At 35.2% G+C, this 22257-nt stretch overlaps 1 protein-coding gene across 1 annotated transcript in view; it reads right to left on the bottom strand.

Annotated features, from left to right (window-relative positions):
- The window catches only part of LOC111050668 (chaoptin-like), a 184361-nt gene that overhangs the window by 36774 nt on the left and 125330 nt on the right, over positions 1 to 22257 (bottom strand). The window contains 1 exon segment of the mRNA XM_039435012.1: positions 1036 to 1298. Coding sequence (XP_039290946.1) covers positions 1036 to 1298 — 263 coding nt within the window.

Raw genomic sequence — 22257 nt, 5'->3', positions numbered from 1 at the left:
CATTAGGCTAACTCTTTTTTTTTAATCCAAGTTATGTCAGATTAACTTATGAAATGTTTACACAATACTATTTTGTTTTCATGATACTATTGTTTATTTTGTTTAATTATGTATATATATTTTGTAATGCTGTTTTTGTGCAATGGGTCTGTCGAAACCTAGCACAGCAATCAATAAAATCAATCAATCAATCTCCTTCTTCCTCCTATCCCGTCTCCTTCTTCTTCCTCCTATCATGCCTCCCTCTTCTCCTCCTCATACTTCTCCAGTCTTCGTTTTCTCCTTATTCTTCTCCTTCATCTCCTGTCTTCTTCTTCTACTTCTTCCCCTCTCTCTTCTCCTCCTGTCTTCCTCTTGTTCCCTATTCTTATGAAAATAATATCGTGTGACCTGGCTGGCTTGGCTCATGTCTGGTGTCAGAGTTTTCAGGTTGCGACTGATCAATTTCAGGGCCTCTGACATGACCCAACGACTGCTTTTTAAGCATTCGGGACCGACGGCTTAACATGTCCATCCGAAACACGGGAGTGGCCCGAGAAAGATTTCTTACCCGGGCTGGGATTTGATCCTGGGCCTTTGGATTACAAAGCCAGCATCTAATCCACTTGACTTCGGCCACTCCCCCCTATTCTTATCATTCCTCTCCTTCATCTTCCTTTTGTCCTCAGTGATTGTAGACCTTTACAGTGATTGTACAATATTATTTTCTTCAATATTTGTAATTATTAATACCAATGCATAACTGAAAATAATTATTTATTTCTTAAGTTTAATTCAATTTTATGTCAATTTTTGTAAATGTTACCATAGGCAAGAGCCTAGTAACAATTGTCAATATATATCTAACAATTGTCAATAAATATCTTATCTTATCTTATCTTACCTTTATGGCTCCGCCCCCTTTCTGCTGTAGCGCGAAGCGCGGAGGCTTCTAACTCACCTCTCTTGGGGTGCAGCGAGAAGCGCTATCAAAATAACAAATCTATATTATTTCAAAGCTTTTAATAATAAAATAATGTATGAAAATGAACTCACCAGCAGCTGTGAACGTAGGCGTAGGTAGGCTCTGCAGGCCAGCATGTCGTTGTGTGAAATAGACTAGTGGCGCGCCGTACGGCAGATGCGGGAAGTCAGAGGGGACCACAACGCGATCACAGTCCAGGCCCAACTCGCCACCTGCCGGGGATCCAGCGATCCGCAGACATGTACACGGCAGGCGAAGTGTTAGCATTATGACGTCACATGGTGTGGGGTTGTCTGTCGCGCCAAGTGTGATGGTTAGAAGAGTGGTGAGCAGGCTGGAAGTAACAGAAAATAGATTAATTTATTTTTGAATACAATTATCAAACTTTATTGGGAGATACAGACAATCAAAAAGCGTACAAGGCTATATACTTGAGTCAAAACGTTTAGGGATAGGGACTGTGAAGAGAATCAATAATGGCTAAATAAATAGTTATTTGTATATCTAGAGTGGAAAGTACAACTTTTTCTCTTTGTGGGAAAAAGTTTGAAGCCCGAGGCAAAGCCGAGGGCAACAATATTTTCCTGAGGGGAGAAAACATATTTTTCGCTCGTGATGTACACAACATTTTTCCTCCATCTACATTTTTTTATAGAAACTGCAAATAATATCATTTTATAAACTTAAGTATTGGTGACAATGTTTCCTAACAACATAACCTAAAATCTGAAACCTAAAAATCGGTCGTCTGATTGGCACTGCCGATTGCGCAAAAGTTGTAGCAATTATATCAGCTGGGCGTCTACCAAAAATGGCTGACTCTAGATAACGCGGTTCAGATTGGAATTGCAGATCAAAAATATTTGTTGGCTGGTATTTTGAATAGAATAAAATATTTTAAAAATTGTATTAATTTTTATCGTCTACTAATATTAAGAATATAATATCATAGAAACATATATTTTATGAGTTGATCAAATTTCTGGTTGTGGTATTGAATTCAGTTGACTCAATGACAGACACCTCTATTATGCTTTCTCATCTGAGCTTAGACCTTCTAGCCTATTACAATGTAAGTTTTAAAATAGAGATGCTTCCCATGTTATTTAAATGGAGTCACTTTTCCTCCCTAGGGAGTTTTTCTGTTTTTTACTACCGAGAGCGGAAAAGTGACACTTTAGTATTATGTTTCAGGGAGTAAAGTAAGTACCTACTTTAGACAGTAGGTGGAGGAAAACACATTTACACTCTGCTTCTTATCAATGAAGATTATCAAGACAAAGGATCGAGTGAGTAAATTTCGTTGATCAACGAACTCAATCTGTATACCTAAATCAGTATAGACCATGTATGGGCCAACCAAGAATAGGTGTTGAAAATTGGAAGTTGATTGATCAATGCAATAGAAAGTAATCGTGAAAGAAACCCATAAACGTATAACGCTGGTTGAACTAAATCGTTGACTTGTAGTCTAGAGTTGATTTTGCACATTTTTATCAGTCCATGTGGGTGAATCGTCAACTTGGAATAGTCAAAATTTATTGTTAATTCAATCAGCCAATATAAGTGAATTGTCAACTTATATCCTAGATCCTCTTATATCAACTATATCTTAGATCAACTTATATCCTAGAGCCCCAACTTATATCTTAGTTCAACTTATATCCTAGAGCCAATATAAGTGAATTGTCAACTTATATCCTAGATCCTCTTATATCAACTATATCTTAGATCAACTTATATCCTAGAGTCCCAACTTATATCTTAGATCAACTTATATCCTAGAGCCCCAACTTATATCTTAGTTCAACTTATATCCTAGAGCCAATATAAGTGAATTGTCAACTTATATTCTAGATCCTCTTATATCAACTATATCTTAGATCAACTTATATCCTAGAGTCCCAACTTATATCTTAGATCAACTTATATCCTAGAGCCCCAACTTATATCTTAGTTCAACTTATATCCTAGAGCCAATATAAGTGAATTGTCAACTATATCCTAGATCCTCTTATATCACTATATCTTAGATCAACTTATATCCTAGAGTCCCAACTTATATCTTAGATCAACTTATATCCTAGAGCCCCAACTTATATCTTAGTTCAACTTATATCCTAGAGCCAATATAAGTGAATTGTCAACTTATATCCTAGATCCTCTCATATCCTAGATTGGACTGTTTTATACATAGAATTTGGACAATTTTGGGCTTCAACCTGTGGTACTTTTCTGGAAGTTGTATTATTCTTCTTCTTGTATGGCGCTACAGCCCATGGTGAGCCTTGGCCTCCGCAACTATCAATCTCCACGCATCTCTATCGTTGACTATGCCTCTCCATCCCAAACTCCTAACAACATCATTCAGCACCTCATCGAGCCACCTTTTCCTGGGCTCCCTCTGTGTCTCCTATTGTGAAGCCTTTCCCCCCATCACAATTTTAGGGATTCAGCCCACAGTAATCCTCTCCATAATTATGACCCAACCACCGGATTCTTTGAGCCTTTATGAATCGAACCACGGTCTGTCCTCCCCTCAGTTCTTCCAATTCCTTGTTGGAACGGATTCGCCATTCCAACCCTTGTCGTACTGGGCCATAAATTTCCCGCAGTACTCTTCTTTCGAAGACATGGAGTTTGTTTTTATCTTTATCTTTCTCTGTCATTGAACATGTCTCCGAGCCATAGGTCACTACAGGGCGTACTAAGCTGACGCATAATTTTATGGGCCATAAATCTTCCGCAGTACTCTTCTTTCGAAGACATGGAGTTTATATTTATCTTTATCTTCTCTTGCATTGTCCATGTCTCCGAGCATAGGTCACTACAGGGCGTACTAAGCTGACGCATAATTTTTGGGCCATAACTCTTCCGCAGTACTCTCTTTCGAAGACCTGGAGTTTGTTTTTATCTTTATCTTCTCTGTCATTGAACATGTCTCCGAGCCATAGGTCACTACATGGCGTACTAAGCTGACGCATAATTTTATGGGCCATAAATCTTCCGCAGTACTCTTCTTTCGAAGACATGGAGTTTATATTTATCTTTATCTTTCTCTTGCATTGTCCATGTCTCCGAGCCATAGGTCACTACAGGGCGTACTAAGCTGACGCATAATTTTATGGGCCATAACTCTTCCGCAGTACTCTTCTTTCGAAGACCTGGAGTTTGTTTTTATCTTTATCTTTCTCTGTCATTGTCCATGTCTCCGAGCCATAGGTTACTACAGGGCGTACTAAGCTGACGTATAATTTTATTTTCGCCTCTCTGCTAATCAGACGTCTCCTGAATAGGCTTGCATTTTCGTAAAATTCTCTATTTCCAGCTTGGATTTTTCCACAGATGGTCTCACTCATTTCGTTTTTCTAGTTGTATTATTCATTCAGAATAAATGAAAAAATAAATAATAGTTGAATTACATTACAATCGGACAATTATTGTAAAATCTTCATCGTTGGCTATAAGAACACTTGACATTGCATTCTCTGCAGTTATTTGTTTTGTTTCATTTTTTGTGGAGTTTAAACGTGTAAGGGTGTGTCCGATCGAGCAGAAAACAAGTAGGCTTAACTCGTCCAGTTCAATTGTCCATGAAATTGATTGGTTGGCGATTGACGCCACTTGAATGTACAACTCTATTTGTTCAATTTACACAGCAGGACAACAGGTACACTTTGTTTTCTGACTATCTCAACTCAATTGTTTATTTCACTACTTCAGTTATTACTGAGAATACCGGTTCGTTATCAAGATAACTCTCCTTCTCCTTCTAACTTTGATAATCAGTCTTTAGTCAATTGTCCAGCTAGATTTATTGTTAGATTCTACTTGAAATCATAAACCATGTGAAGTGCGAAATCTCACAATCTCATATCATAATATTCTCCCTTGAAAACGAAATGGAGGATAAATTAATGAAAAACTGGAAGCAGAATTGGCTTTTCAGCTGCCTTGAGACAAGACAATTGAGATTGAGACAATTATTTGTCATCTTTCAGGAATACTCATCAGTTTAGTCGATATCTACCTATGTGGTTCACCCAAGAAACATAATATGACTAACAAATTCATGGAAAAACTAGATTAATGGTATTGTTGGAAAAACTAGATTAATGGTATTTATTTATTTATTCCATTGTCATTACAGATCATAATTATAATAAATATAATATGATTGGGAGAAGACAACAGGCATAGCCCAAAATTGTCTTCTCCCAAATTTTACAAATAAAAGTTTCAAAAAAGAATAAGGTTAAGATTTCACTTTCACTTCAAAAAGTCCAATTTCCACTTCAAAACTAAAGACCAAACTGAAAATTTTGAATTTTGATATTTAAAAACTGATTAAAAACAAAAATATTTTACTCAAATCTCTACAGATTGGAAATTTTTGAGAAATTTTGCAAAATTTTGAGCCAGAAAAGAAACACAACACTTCACTATTAGCACAGCTGATTAAAATGTTGTATAGTTGGTATAGTTGGAATGAATCTGATTGTTATAACTTGACTGTGAATTATACTTTGCTACCCTAGTTATCTATAAAGCCCCCCGAATATTCAAGAGTCTGCCCTCGTTATTGAAATGCAGAAGCACAACATTCTCCTCGGCCTTGAATTTTTGATGAATCATTATCAAATTCTCAGCAAAGTTTGAATCTCCATTATAATCATTCCATTTGAATAAATTTCGAAACAACAATAATTATGAGAATATATTGAACAGACTGAGCAAACTTGAAACAATACTCGAAAGACATTATTATGAAAAGTGATTTAATCATCAAGTAAATTAATTTATTGTACAGAGTTATCATAAAAGAATGGTGCGGTTTCGAACATGGTTTAAAGAAAAACCAAATTACTTACAGTTGATGTTGTTTATTCATCTAATTTGTCGTCTCAGGTAGTTTTTTACATACTTGATAAATGTAAATATGTACGCCTTTAGTCGTTCGACAAAATATCCAAACGATAATCAATTTCTCTCCAAACATTCGCTAACATTTCATTGGTTATGGTTGTCATTGCTTCATTAATCCTGTTTTTAAGTGGTTCAGGTACATTTTTTCTTGTAAATTTACATAAAAAACATTGTTTATTCAAAAGAAATCGCGAACTGAACCACTTTAAAACAGGATTAAAGAACCAATGACAACCATAATCGAAGAAATGTTATCGAATGTTAAGAGAGAAATTTATTATCGTTTGGACATTTGTCGAGCGACTAAGGGCGCACTTATTGAAAGTTATTAATCATGTAAAAAAACTGTTTCAGGCGACAAATTAGGTGAATAAAAAACATTAACTGTAAGTAATTTGGTTTTTCTTTAAAAAATGTTCGAAACCGCACCATTCTTTTATGATAACTCTGTATTATTGAATACTATGTACTCGAATCTTTGTTTAAAGGGCATGGCCCTGATTACAAATGAATTCTATTCTAATTCTATAATCATTTCAATCTGATATGTTTTCTTGATACCCTACTCAATTATCAGTTAGGCTATTGGCGTTTCGTTTGAAGACATAACAGTAGAAAAACGCGTACCGTATCCAGTGATTACAAAACTCAAAGTACTTATATGAAGAAGAAGATGAAGAAAAGGAAGAACAAGAAGAACAAGAGGATGGAGGAGAAGAAGGAGGAGAAGAAGAAGAAGAAGAAGAAGAAGAAGAAGAAGAAGAAGAAGTTCGAGAAATGAAGTATAGGTTATGAAGGAGAGAAGGATATGTAATAATATATATTTGAGGCCTACCCATTCATATACAGTCCTAGAAAAAGCAGACTAGAAAAAGCACAATTGCGAATTAGAGCGTGCATATAGGCTATATATCGTGAAATTTACTTCAGTTTTCAACTGTCGGCATTTTCTACCAACACGTCATTTTCTATGTTTACGATTCAATCAATGCTGACGGTTTAAAGAGAATCTAACTGTAGAAGCGCACATACTGACCAAGACTGGACAGGCAGACGACACTGATATTCGTTGCAGTCCAGTTCACACGCATGCGTACTATTGAAAAAATACCGTATCATGAAATACGAGACTCTTCTGTAATTATACATATATACTATTAGACATATTGATTTAAACAAGCTATGTTTCAACAGTAAACTTTAGCATCTTCTTCTGATGATGATATCATAAATTAGGTCATGTGTCAACAGTAGGCCTTTTTATTTATTGGATAAAGTAAACAATACAGTAGTCGGAAAAGAAAAAATCTGGTGTGGCGCACTCACACAACTTTCCTTGCCGTTATGAAAATTGATCAACTGACGCTAGTGTTCACGCGCAAGTATACTATTCAAAGATCTAAGCCAGCTGGTGACAGGACAATAACGCTGGAGACACACGATGTGAGCTATCTCTTCATAGTGAATGATTCAATAATTGAATCAACAGTTGCCAACAGTTTGCAATTTAATAATCAAATTTTCTCGTATTTCAAGCTTATTTCCAATTTTAGGTGAAATTGTTACTGAACATTAATTGCAGAGATTTTCATGCTCAATCTTTTCCACTTGAAATTTTTTGTTTCAATTGTATATGAAGACTGATAATTGAGAATCTAAAATCAAACTTTGCATAGATGGGGCGGAGCTCCTGAAATTTTTACAAATAAAGGACTAGGTGCAGTTGATAGAGCTTATCAATGACTATTTCAGGTATGAATTTGATCAAAATCGTTGGAGCCGTTTTCGAGAAAATCGCGAAAAACCCTGTTTTTGAAAACATTTTCGTCATTTTAGCCGCCATCTTGGATTGCATTTGATCGAAATTTTTCGTGTCGGATCCTTATAGTAAGGACCTTACGTTCCAAATTTCAAGTCATTACGTTAACTGGGTGATGAGATATCGTGTACACAAACGCACATACACTCATACACACACACACATACACATACAGACCAATACCCAAAAACGACGTTTTCGGACTCAGTGGACCTTGAAACGTATGGAAATATAGAAATTGGGGTACCTTAATTTTTTTCGGAAAGCAATACTTTCCTTACCTATGGTAATACGGCAAGGAAAGTAAAAAACAGGCTATTGCCCTAAACTTCTTCAATTTACTAATTTTGTCTCAAATTGTCCAAATATTATGTAGGTTATGTGTCAACAGTAGGCCTATTTATTTATTGTATAAAGTAAACAATACAGTAATCGGAAAAGAAAAAACAGGCTATTGCCCAAAACTTCTTCAATTTACTAATTTTGTCTCAAATTGTCCAAATATTATGTAGGTCATGTCCATTTCAATTTATACTCTAAATCATCAATCTGAATATATAAAACAGAAAAAACAAACAATTTTGAATTTAGATAGATTAATAATGAAACTTCCGTGAAAACATAAAACAAACTTCAAATTCACAAAATAGTTATATGAATTGGGAGATGAGGGAGCCTATGACTTGATTTCAATGTTCAATACAATAATTCTCATTACTTTTGAAATCAAATGACAACAAACGAAATGCATACCTATTATTTGTTCATCTAGGGATAATCTGTTAGTTTTCTAACAATTCCAATGTTTTGTCATGTTTTTATAAGATTTTCTATTGATTCGTATATTTATTTAATTGCATGACACTGTTTAATAATCTTCCTTTGCTGTGTTGGCTGTTTCAATCGCCATTTGTAACGTTTGTATGAACAGCTAATCGGGGAGGGGCTTGTCTAGGCCAATGACAGACGTTCACCTTGATAGGTCACGGCTTCCACCAATAGCTGTGCTCGTCCGTTAGGATCAATCAATACTGCTGCTCTTCCTTCACATATTATTTCTCTTATCTTTGGTGACCGGTACAATGAAAATATAATCCCCATGTGTTATAATGAGACTGTTCCCACTGCAACCAGCTTGAATAGTATGAATAGTCCCACTTGAACTTATGGGAATAATATTCTCACAGCACCGGATACGTTCACTTATACTGATATGTGGAAATCTGCCTTTAAGCTTCAAAATCAGGTCCCAGTAGCTGTCATAAATATAATCATTATCTTCCTATTACATAGTATATTAATCACGCACTAGCCTAGAGCACATACGAGCATCATCCTCACGAAAAAAGTATGAATTATAAAATGAATTAGATTTAGAAATCAAGTTTACGGAAGGCTTGAATGGAAGTCTATTTAAACGTTTCTATATTATTGTGTAATACCACACTAAACACTCAGCTAAAACACAAACAGTTTAGCCTTCTAACCATTCAATACGTGAGATGGATTCACAAAAAATGGATCAGTTGTATGAATGAAATTTGGAATAAAAGTTCAACGCAGGTTTCGAATGGAAGTTTAATTAGATGTTGATACATTTGAGTGTAATCCCACACTAGACACGTAGCTAATACACAGTTTAGAGTTTTAACCATTCACTACGTGATTTTAGCTCCGATTAAAATTACTGGATCATTTCCGATCAAATTTGAGTATCCGAAAACGCGAATCGATTAGTTTTGCGGTACGGTTTTCGTCGACGGAAACGCTAATTGAGGAAGCCGACGATCAACGGAAAACTTGATGATTGATATTTTTGTGTAGGTAGAGATACAGGTAAAGGCGTGGATCGGTCAATTCTCGATTCATGAATGAATTATAAATCGGTTGATTATGGAATCTCATTTTTAGATAGGTTTTGTGTAATGATAGACAAGAATAGCATCCCCAATGTTAATCAAATCCTGTCATTTTAACGTGGACCTCACTGTAGCAACAAACGATATTATCCTTGTCTATCATTGAACAAAGCGGATAGCGCTATCTCTTTCTCGCTTTGCTCTGTTGCCAGATCGTCTTTCAACAATTTAAAATTAATCTTAACCATTCAGAATTACACAACTTACAGAAAAGTACCAAAGGCTTATAAGCCCAAAACGGTTCCAATTCTAATTTATACAACAGTCCAAAATGTAGCTAGAGGTTATGTGTCACTTCAACATTTACCAGTTACACACTCAATTTACAGTTCAAAACACACAGAAATCATTTTTTAATTTTAAAAAATACTTCTAAATTAAATTAAATCAATTCCAAATATTCAACTATGGCAACTATACGGAGGTAGAAAAGGATAGAGCTATCTCTGCTTTGTCAAATGACTGACAAGGATAGCAAAAACCAATGTTAATCAGGTGTTGGCTTTATAGCTTGAATCACTCTATAGGAGACAAAACTTTTTGAAGAGATTTTCACCTTTCCTTTCTTAACAGAAATTATACACAATAATTCGCAGTAATTCTATTCAGTTTGCTAAATCGTTGTCCACTCTACCGTGAACGAATTCCCGTGATTTAAAAGTAATTAAACAAAGCTGAAAGTACCTTCTCATCAGAACAATCGTGTGAAACCGATCATTCCATGAAGATTGCTATCGTAGAAAAGTAATGGCTAACTAATGAATGGGCTCTCAACTTTTACTTTGAAGGTTTTACAGTCGGTCTGAGTTTGAGGATTGATTAGGAGATTTGAGGATTGATTAGGATTGATTAGTAGGAGAGGGTCGGCTACGCTCTAACTTCACATTTGTTAAAATGGTATGTGTGTATATTATTCTATTCGATTCTTCAACAGGAACAAACGATTTAACTAGAACTTCAATATTCTAGAAAGAATAGCTAAAATATCACCTAAAGCTTCCCAAATTCTTTCACAAGAATGGTTCAAATATCAGTCGAATTGTTCAAATTCATGTTTACATCAGAGAATTCCACTCGAAAGAGTGAATCATAAAAAAATGATCGATCTATTATACTGGAGTGTTCAAAAACATTGATTTTTTTCTCATTACATTATATCATAGAGAAACAATAGCGTAAGTAGATATCCCATGGTCTAATGAGTTTATGTCGCAACTTTTACTGTTATCTCAAGCCGATTACTGTCGATTATTGTCGATTTGAACTGTTTTATTAGGGTGAGAGTGTTTGAACGGCACAATATGAGAGACTACCAGTGTCACACAGCTTCAAGGGAAAGAACTACGTGGACTATCGACATGAGATAACAGTAATAGCTACGACATAAACTCCCTATACCATGGGATATCTACTTACGCTATTGTTTCTCTATGATTATATTCCAAGAGAGCTGTCATTCAATAGATTGAAATTCGCTTCCCGGTGGTTTAAAACTCAACTGAAAACTCCACACATCTCCTATAATCTCTCCCATTGCCCAGAAACACGTCAGGAGCTTATGTTGACATCACCCTCAGCTTAAATCAAAGATTTATACTTCCGTAGAAACTCGAATAATAGATCTTTTTACTTCCCTTGCCCTATTACCATAGGTAAGGAAAGTAGGCCTATTGCTTTCCAAAAAAATTTAAGGTACCCTAATTTCATGTTTTCTGTACGTTTCAAGGTCTCCTGAGTCCAAAAACATGATTTCTGGGTGTGGTGTGTGTGTGTGTTGTGTGTGTGTGTGTGTGGTGTGTGTGTGTGTTGTGTGTGTGTGTGTGTTGTGTGTGTGTATGTGTGTATGTGTGTATGTCTGTGAACACGATAACTCCATTCCTAATCAACCGATTGACTTAAAATTTTAAACTTAAGGTCCTTATACCATGAGTATCCGACAGTAAGAAATTCAATTCAAAATGGCGGGAAAAATGGTGGATAATCACTAAAAAACCATGTTTTTCACGGTTTACTCGAAAACGGCTCTAACGATTTTCTTCAAATTTATACCCTAGATAGCTATTCATAAGCCCTATCAACTGACATGAGTCTCATTCCTGGGAAAATTGCAGGAGCTCCGTAATATTCTTGAGAAAAATGGCGAATAATCGCTAAAAAATCATGTTTTTCACGGTTTTCTCGAAAACGGCTCTAACGATTTTCTTCAAATTTATACCATGGATAGCTATTTATAAGCCCTATCAACTGACATGAGTCTCATTTCTGGGGAAATTGCAGGAGCTCCGTAATATTCTTGAGAAAAATGGCGAATAATCACTAAAAAATCATGTTTTTCACGGTTTTCTCGAAAACGGCTCTAACGATTTTCTTCAAATTTATACCATGGATAGCTATTTATAAGCCCTATCAACTGACATGAGTCTCATTCCTGGGGAAATTGCAGGAGCTCCGTAATATTCTTGAGAAAAATGGCGGATAATCACTAAAACCCAAGTTTTTCACAATTTTCTCAAAAATGAATTGACCGATTTTTTTTCATTCGTTTTTTATTTTTACAAGAGAGGACTAACCGGGAGAGAAAAACTAAGGATACTCTTTGTACTATTTCTCTCCCAAATTAAATTACATTATTTTATTATTTTCGTTCAAGTATTACAGTGATTTATCATGATTCTATACAACTTAATGATGTTTTGCAAATTTATGGATTATTCCTGAATTATCAATCCAACTTGACTTATCAGTCAAGTACAACTCAGAGTGCCGGTTGCACAACAGCCGGTTAAATTTTAATCGTGATTAATTCCACGAGAACCAATCAGAGAAGACGTCTTTTTAAAAACGCCTTCTCTGATTGGTTCTCGTGAAATTAATCACGGTTCAACCGGCTTTTGTGCGACCGGGCCAAAGTACCGTACTTTCATAGAGAAACAATAGCGTAAGAATACTGGAGTAAACAAACGTAACAAACAAACAAAAACAGCATAATAAACGGGAAAGAACTACGTGGACTATCGGCTTGAGTTATATTGAAAATTGCGACATAAACACCCTATACCATGGGATATCTACTTACGCTATTGTTTCTCTATGGTACTTTGCAGCTTTGGCTGCCTTTATTCCATGAATAGTTTACCATGATTTTAGTATTACACTGTAGTGTCATAGTCGAAAGAAACCTATGTTATGTACACAACAAAACAAGTTCTATCTGGTAGTTTACATTGTAAAATGTACGATAGTACAATAAAGTACAGTATTGTACATTGTTGTTTTGAGTACTGTTCATTGTAATGTTGAAGTTGTTTATGTTGAGATGGAGTGATGACGTCACATATGATTGACAAGGCAAGGTCACTGACCCCGGGGCAAGCGGTGACCTTCAAGCAGCCATATGCTGACTGCTGACTGACCGGCTATTATTGCAAATATCTGCAAGGTCGGATAACTGATCGTTTCTTGACTTGACTACTTGTCTTCGCGAGACTTGGATAAGTTTGCAACTTTGGACTTGTTTTGGACTTGACTGAGTTTTCTTCTCATGAGCTTCATTGTTGGACTGTTAAAACTTAGATTTTGAACTGATGTATCAGTATTGTGTAAACGTATTATCAATAATTGAAGTGTCAGCAATTTGTGCTGAATTGATGGAGGTTAGATTTGGAATAGATAAACTGATCTTCTTGTAGTCACAAACTTCAATATCAACATTGAAATATCAATCAATTCAATAGATTTCTTGAATTGAAACAGTTTTGAGATTTGAATTGATAACTTTTTTGTTGAATACACATATTCATGTTTAAAAACTTCTCCATAATTCAAAAAGTTCTGTTGTTGATGTCAAATTAACTCTATCAAACAGATTACTGTCTATAAGTATTATAGCATAACCACCCGTATTAAAGGTGGCTATGCTTATTGTCTATTCAATGCGAGTTACATAGTCAAATCGTTTAAAGTTCTATAGTCAATTCAATGCGAATTACATTGTCGAATCAGTCGAATGATGAGTTGAATGACTTTATCCAGGGATTAGAGAAGGACTATATATGTTTTTACTTGTCTGATGTACATGAAAAAAACCTTAATGAATATAGTCGAAATGGTGACATACATAATTATCATACCAGAGGAAGGTTAAATCTCAGAATTGATTCTCACCAATATGCGAGTACCCATAGGAATTGGAGAAACATGTCCATTAAGCTGTTCAATGAGCTTGCCCCTGAAGTAAGACTGTTGAGTACCTCACTATTCAAGTCACACATAAAAGGCTTACTTACAGAAAGATGTCTTTATTCTGTTGGAGAATTTTTTGAATAGCTTCAGTGTTCATCTGTTTAACTGTAACAGCTTTGTTGTGACTTGTGTTGGATCCCGTTTTAATACCTGCTATTTATCAATTGCTGTTGTTTATTACTATTTGCCAATTTAGTTGTAAATTTTTTTTTACAAAAATACTACTTTGACTATATTATTTTTTTAAAAATATTTTGACTGTTTTTAATTTTATTGTATATTGACGTTTGTTACAACACTTTGTGTTTTATGACAATAAAGGATTATTGATTGATTGATTTGCTCTTTGGGTAGAATAGTAAACTTCTACTTCTGTATAAAGTGACAATCACTAGAGAGAATTGACTTGGACAAATTACACAAAACCATTATGTAAAGATACTGTTTGGATTATTTGTTTCTGACAAAACCCAGTTCCATCATGAATAAACCATACACGTAAAGGTGCATTTTCGTTTTTGCGTGAATTTCCGCAGTCGATGACGGCAAGCATTGTTGACATTCATATTGTCCAAATTTCAAGTGTGCTAAATCAGCTGATCTAATAACTTTTCATTGTGTTTATTTTTCAAAAATCAAACATTTCTAATAATATCAACAACATATTGCCATTTAAAAGAATGAAAAAGTATTATCACAACCTCTCCCATTAAAACATAATTGAACATAATCGTTTAGGTTATTTAGACAAATTGAAATCTACCCAATCTGAGATCCTCACCTTGTCGTGGTCGACTACGGCATTTACCCACAAAGGAAAACCCAGCTTAAGGAGAATTTTAGAGGTTTATGATATAAACCTTTATATATCATGGTTTCATCCAATAGTGTTTTTTTTATAATTTCAATTTGACTTGAAATTTGTTACTTTGTATTCATCAGGCAAGTAGATAATATGACCTCATATTGTTTCAATGTGCTGGAATTTTCACAGATTCATTATTTGGTTTTTAACGTTATCAGATATATTATATTGACTTTTCAAAAGATTCTATTCAAATTATTGACAGAATTACCGTTGCTTCATTCATGTTGATTATTATTTAGCTTATGACAGATACACAACACATATAAATGCCTAGATATACACTGTATATTTCCAATTCTTTGAGATGTTGTGTAGTTTTCGGTCAGGAGAACATAAGTTTGTCTGACCGCCATTATTTGCTAGTCCATTTAGTTTTTCATGTTGATGATTGATCTATTAAGGCTGTACTCAAGATAGGTTGTTCTATGAATGGTCACCGAAAATCTTAAATGCTTATTAAATATTTATAGGTGATTTGGAAGCTATTTCATAATTTCCAAACCCATGATAATAACTTGATAGCTCAATAACAATACTTAAGTAGCTTGCCCACATTAGTTGATATCATAGCATTCATATTCATGAGATTGATCCTTCTTCAGAAACTAGGGAAGCCGTTGTTAAGAGTTTTCTTATTAGAGTTACAGCCTATATGAAGCCAAAGATAAAATATAAGTTTATTCTCTCTGATGAAACTTATCTTTCAATAAATGTATTCCTGACAAACTACTTACTGAAAACTGAATAATTCATTCATAGTTTCAAGTTATAAGGTATGTCCTTAACCAATATACAGCTGTTCTACAAAAAGCAGCATCTTTATCAACGGATCAGCTTCTTCCATTAGAAGTACACAAATATTATTTCAGGACCACGTCCCTCTTCTCCTTCTTATTGTCTCCTCTTTCGTTCTATGAAAGTCTTCTTCACCACCTTCTCTTTTTCCAGCACCTACGATTTCTTTCTCTTCTTCTTTTTTTCCTTCTTCTTCTTCTCCTTCTTCTTGACCGCTTCCTCTATTCTCCCCATCACCTCCTCCTTCTCCTACATCGTGATCTTCATCACACAAAAGTCTATCTTTCAAAACTTGAACCCTCTTTCTCTTTCTCCTTCTTCCTCCTCATCCACTCATTTCTTCTCCCTCCAATATAAAATAAAGGCAGGCAGGCAGGCTCAATCAATCATTCGTTTACTCATTCTAATTTTCCTTATCCTTCTTCTCTCAATCCTGCTTCTCCTTCTCCTATCAATCCTGCTTCTCTTTCTCCGTCTTCTTCTCTTTCTTCTTTCCCTCATTTCCTCTTCTTTTTCGTTTTTGTACTCTTCATACATATTTTTAAAATTTTTACCACTTACCCATATCATTCGAATGCTCCTATTAATCTTTTTTTCGTTCCCAATCGAGTACTTCAAAGTGTGATAGAATATTTTGAGACAAATCCCTTGAACCGTTATTAGTAATGAGTGGGATGTGGGTCATACAAACTCAATACACGATTTATGTCATACTAAGATAAGTTGATTTGATTAACATGTGAGCCAAAGAATAATCATCACATAGAATTACATCAAGGATAGGCTACTAGAATTCGAATGAAAATGAGAGGGGATAAATTTTTTTTAGTGTTACCCACATTTTATAAATACTGGAAAATGTTTATTGAATTAATATGTGATGTGGGTCATACAAATTTCATAGACTTTTCATGACATAGTGGAATCTGTAATTTTCAAGGCAGATTTAAATGAGCTTCTTTGAGAGAAAGATGATTTTCTGTCTGATCCTTGATAAGAAAATAGAGATTTTCTACGTTATCCTCAAATTCTGTTCGGAAATAGACGAGTCTTGTTCTAATGCTAGAGACTTACTTTTGTTAACATAGTGAGCATGTTAAAGAAATTACATGGAATGAGAACTTGAAATTGTGAAAACCATTCATTTATTAGAAAAATTTGGAATACTGGTTTCAGCTGTTACACTATTTATCAATCTCTAGTGAACTGAAAGCTTGAAAATTGAGCAGCAGAATATCCTATTATATTAAGCGAGCAATTCATGTATTTATAATAATCTGGCTATCATCATAATATATCTGGTTATTTTTATATCTGGTTATTTATGTTTTACGGATCTCGAAAACGGCTCCAACGATTTTTACAAAATTTGGAACATAGTAGGTTTATGATATAAAGATTCGATTGCACTAGGTCTCATTCTTTGGAAAACTCGCTGAACGACATTAAAAGGATAATTCATCCTTGGAAAACAGATGATAATTTCGTCGTCTCTCGATAACAGAAGATGCGTGTGCCTGTGTGGGAGAGAGACGGAATTATTTCCAGCTGTGTAATCATAATCAATCAGCGAGAAATTTTATCTAGCTAGACAATTTAATCAATTTGATCAACATAATCTGATTTTTTGACATGACATGATAATCCTCCTAAACTAGAGTATATCATAATTTTCAAAGTTGATCATTATTTGACAATTTCAAGTGATTAGTGAGTGTTATTTTGTTATTCAATTTGGTTTGTATATAATCTAAATTATAATTTTTTTGTTTTCAAATGTTTGAACAGAAAATTGAACCTGAATTCAAGTGTATGGAACATAACCTATTTTCTGGAATATTTATAGTGTATAATTCAAAATTCGGGAAAGTTTTGGGCTGTGCCTGTTAGTACCTCCCCAATCATTAAAGAATTGTGTTCGGTTTATCAAAAGTCAATAAATAAATAACGAGCGAAGCTCGGTGTCCCGATATTACAGTATAGTTTGAGTAAAGCCCCACGATTGGCCAATAGCTGTTGAACAATAGAGGTTCAGCTAGACTGTCATTGGCTGAGACTAGACATACGCAAGTATTCTAGTCTCGGCCAATGACAGTCGAGCTCAACTCTCATTGGTCAACAGCTAATGGTGTAATTTCACCCATACTATTTGTTCTGCTACTCAATGTTTAAGTTTTCAGATCACTGGAGATTGATAAATAGTGTAACAGCTGAAACCAGTATTCAAAATTGTATAAATGAATTAGTGCTTTTGACACCATTCAGTATGGAATCCTACAACAGCATCATTTTTACAACAACTCAGACGATTCATAAAACAGGAGCATGATACGAAGATTCTATGAAGATTATTATTATATACAGAGTGAGTTATATGTATGGGAACCCTTCAATAAATTGGAGACTGTTGTGGATATGAACCTGTAACTTTCAGGATAAGTTATTGGTCAAATACGCTACCTTTTGATGTACAACTCTATTTCAATTCCTCATAAGGGGGTGACTTAGGGGTTGTAACTCGAATATTTTAAATGTAAACACCCATTGTGTGGTACATCATTTTCAAGGCCTTTCTAAAGCAAGAAGTATGACATCAATAAAAATGTTCTATGATATTTTTTATTCAAAATGGCGGCTGATTGAAGTTTTAGTTTTTAAAGTAATAATTGATGAAGTTCAATTGGCCGCCATTTTGGATAAAAGTACATACAACAACTTTATTGATGTCATCTTTTTCGTTTTGAAAAGACCTTCGAAATAATGTTTCACACAATAGGTGTTTACATTCAAAATATTTGAGTTACAACCCCTCATTACTTTAAAAACTAAAGCTTCAATCAGCCGCCATTCCGCATACAAGTATCATAGAACATTTTTATTGATGTCATATTTCATGTTTTACAAAGGCCTTAAAAATGATGTACCACACAATGGGAGTTTATATTTAAAATATTCGAGTTACAACCCAAAGTACCCTTATGAGGGGTTGGAGTCCAGTTGTACGTCAAAAGGTAGAGTATTTGACAAATAACTTATCCTTAGAGTTACAGTTTTATATATACAACAGTCTCCAACGTATTGAAGGTTTACCATACATATGACTCACTCAGTATATATCACGAATTGAAGAGACTTGAAATGTTGACAAAAATCCATATATCAGATTATCAATATGAGATGTATATTTTGAGTGAATTAACTTTTTGACTTGATTTGGATTTCAAAAAAGAAGGATAGTCTTAAAAAGAACATTGAAGAAAGAAGAAAATTTTCGAGTGTAATATTTAACGCACATTTGTGTCGTGACAGTGAACTACTTTTGAGAATTGTCGTGTGATTCAGTGAGTCAGTGTCAAGAGCGTATTGTGATAAAATGGAACGCGGACAATGACATGACATGCTGCATTCCGCGCCGTAGCGAATCGTTTTGTAGTTTTGTGGTGTCTGGATTCAGTCTACAGAAATCTAGATCTAGCAGTGTCTGAAACTGTGAGGAAGAAGGGTAGGACTAGTTGAATTACAGTGACAGGATTATGACCAGAGAATATATTCTATACTAGCCGTCAGGCTCGCTTCGCTCGCCATATCCGTCTAGCCAGGGGGCTCCGCCCCCTGGACCCCCGACTGGATCGTCCAAGAATGAGATAAGCAGGCTCGCTTCGCTCGCCTGCATTTTTTCATTTTTATCATATTATATTAGACAATCCAGTCGGGGGTTCAGACTAAACGTCTGGCTAAACAGATATGGCGAGCGAAGCGAGCCTGACGGCTAGTAATATAATATTCCCAGGATTGAAGTAGCAGTGCCCAATCAATTTTTCCGCGATAAATGCATTTAAATCTTCAACTTGGTGCCAACCTAACAAAATCAACTCAACTTAATGCCAACCTGACAAAATTATTAATTTAGTTGCCAGTTAACAACTGTTTCGAAGAGGTACTCTATCTAGATTATAGTTCTATAGTAACATATGATATGGAAATTTCAATTCTAATTAAGAGATTGGGAGAAGAAGAATATACATGCTAAAAGACGAACTTTAAACCCTTAAAAACAACCCTTAGAGTTGAAATATTGCCAAAAGATTTCTTAGTGCGCCTCTAAAGGGCCAACTGAACATACCTACCAAATTTGAACATTTTTGGTCCGGTAGATTTTTAGTTATGCGAGTGAGTGAGTGTGTGAGTGAGTGAGTGAGTGAGTGAGTCAGTCAGTGAGTGACTGCCATTTCGCTTTTATATATATATAGATTCTGTACTCTGTGACTATTATGTCAGTTTACTCGTGTGAAATAGTTAATCACCATGCTGGATTATTACTTTCCTTGCCCTATTACCATGAATATCTTTCCGAAAAAAATTAAGGTACCCAATTTCTAAATTTCTATACGTTTCAAGGTCCCCAGAGTCCAAAAAAGTGGTTTTTGAGTATTGGTCCGTATGTGTGTGTGTGTGTGTGTGTGTGTATGAGTGTATGTGCGTCTGTGTACACGATATCTCATCTCCCAATCAACGGAATGACTTGAAATTTGGAACGTAAGGTCCTTACAATATAAAGATCCGACACGAACAATTTCGATCAAATGCGATTCAAGATGTCGGCTAAAATAGCGAAAATGTTGTCAAAAACAGGGGTTTTCGCGATTTTCTCGAAAACGGCTCCAACGATTTTGATCAAATTCATATTTTGAATAGTCATTGATAAGCTCTATCAACTGCCACAAGTCCCATATCTGTAAAAATTTCAGGAGCTCCGCCCCATCTATGCAAAGTTTGATTTTAGATTCTCAATTATCAGGCTTCAGATACAATTTAATCCTAACATTCCGACTGGAAAAGATTGAGCTTGAGAATCTCTACAATTAATGTTTGGTAACATTAATCAAGTATCAAGATCAAGTATCTCACCTTGCTACTTCGATCTTGTTCTCCCAATTTTTTTCCTTTTTCCTCTTCTTCTTCTTCTTCTTCTTCTTCTTCCTCCATTTTCCCCATCACCTCCTCCTTCTCCTGCATCGAGATCATCACACAAATGTCTATCGTTCAAAACTTGAACCCTCTTTCTCTTTCTCCTTCTTCCTCCTTGCTCACCTATCTCTTCTCCCTGTCTCTTTCGCACCTCCCCAACTCTCCTCTCCATTCTCTTTATTCTCTCTCCCTCATCTAAAAACACATTTTTGGCGTGCGAAATTCGCTCCAATTTGTTTCGTAGTGTCTTCTTCACTTTTCAAATGCTGTGTCGAATCTTTGGATCGTTATGACCTTTCACCAGCCCATTAATGAGTTTGTATAATATAGTAGATGCTCCACTTATAGTTAGGGTTATGCTCTCATTGTATAATCATTTATGATTGCACGCTTTTATTTCAGTTCGTATAGGTAGTCCACTTTTTGAAACGCCAATTCCTAGATGCTCTAGCTAGAATTTTAGATATGGTTTCATGATTTGCCCCAGTCCAAAAAAGTGGTTTTTGGGTATTGGCCTGTATGTGTGTGTGTGTGTGTGTGTGTATGTGTGTGTGTGTATGTGCGTCTGTGTACACGATATCTCATCTTCCAATTAACGGAATGACTTGAAATTTGGAACTTAAGGTTCTCACACTATGAGGATCCGACACGAACAATTTCGATCAAATGCAATTCAAAATGGCGGCTAGAATGGCGAAAATGTTGTAAAAAACAGGGTTTTTCGTGATTTTCTCGAAAATGGCTCCAACGATTTTGATCAAATTCATACCTAAAATATTCATTGTTAAGCTCTATCAACTGCCACAAGTCCCACATCTGTAAAAATTTCAGGAGCTCCGCCCCATCTATGCAAAGTTTGATTTTAGATTCTCAATTATCAGGCTTTAGATACAATTTAATCCTAACATTCCGAGTGGAAAAGATTGAGCATGAGAATCTCTACAATTGATGTTCAGTAGCATTTTCACCTAAAATTGATTATAAGCTAAAAATTTGAGAAAATGTGATTATTCAATTACAAAACTGTTGGCAACTGTTGATTCTATTAAATCATTCCCTATGAAGAGATAGCAGACCTCGTGTGTCTACAGCGTTATTGTCTTGTCACCAGCTTGCTCAGTTCTTTGAATAGTAGACTTGAGATGCGCGGGAACACTAGGGATCACTTCAGGTGATCAATTTCCATAACGGCAAGGAAAGTTGTGTGAGTGCGCCACACCAGATTTTTCAAATAGATTCTTAATTTAACGAGGATGGTTATAGGCCTATTCTTGATTCTTCAAGTTTTAAGTTGGTCAAGTTTTCAGTTTGTCAAGTTTTAAATCAAACCCTTGCGGAGCACGGGTTACCTACTAGTCATAAATATTAGTGAAGCAGGTCTTAAACGATCACCCTTCCAACAGGAGTACTGAGAACTCGTAAACTACCTACTTTATTGAGGTCCACGTTATAATGGCAGGAGAAAAACGTTGCCAATCCTCTGTCTTGTCAATGCCTTCTATAGACGGTAGCTGATCAGGTTTGTTGATGTAATATTAACGTTTAAAATAATCAATTATATTTTATTAAGCAAGAAATTATATTTTTCTATAATTTCATCATAAATTTCCTTAAGATGAAATATTTTTTAATCAATGATTAATTCTACATTGTTGGATTACGATCTGGCAACAGAGCAAAGCGGGAAAGAGATAGCTCTATCCGCTTTGTTGAATGATAGACAAGGATAGCAATACCATTTCCAATCAAACACTGC

This window comes from Nilaparvata lugens, chromosome 8, assembly GCF_014356525.2.
Source record: "Nilaparvata lugens isolate BPH chromosome 8, ASM1435652v1, whole genome shotgun sequence".
In the NCBI taxonomy this organism is placed as follows: Eukaryota; Metazoa; Arthropoda; class Insecta; order Hemiptera; family Delphacidae; genus Nilaparvata; species Nilaparvata lugens.
This window is presented reverse-complemented; position numbering and strand designations above follow the sequence as displayed.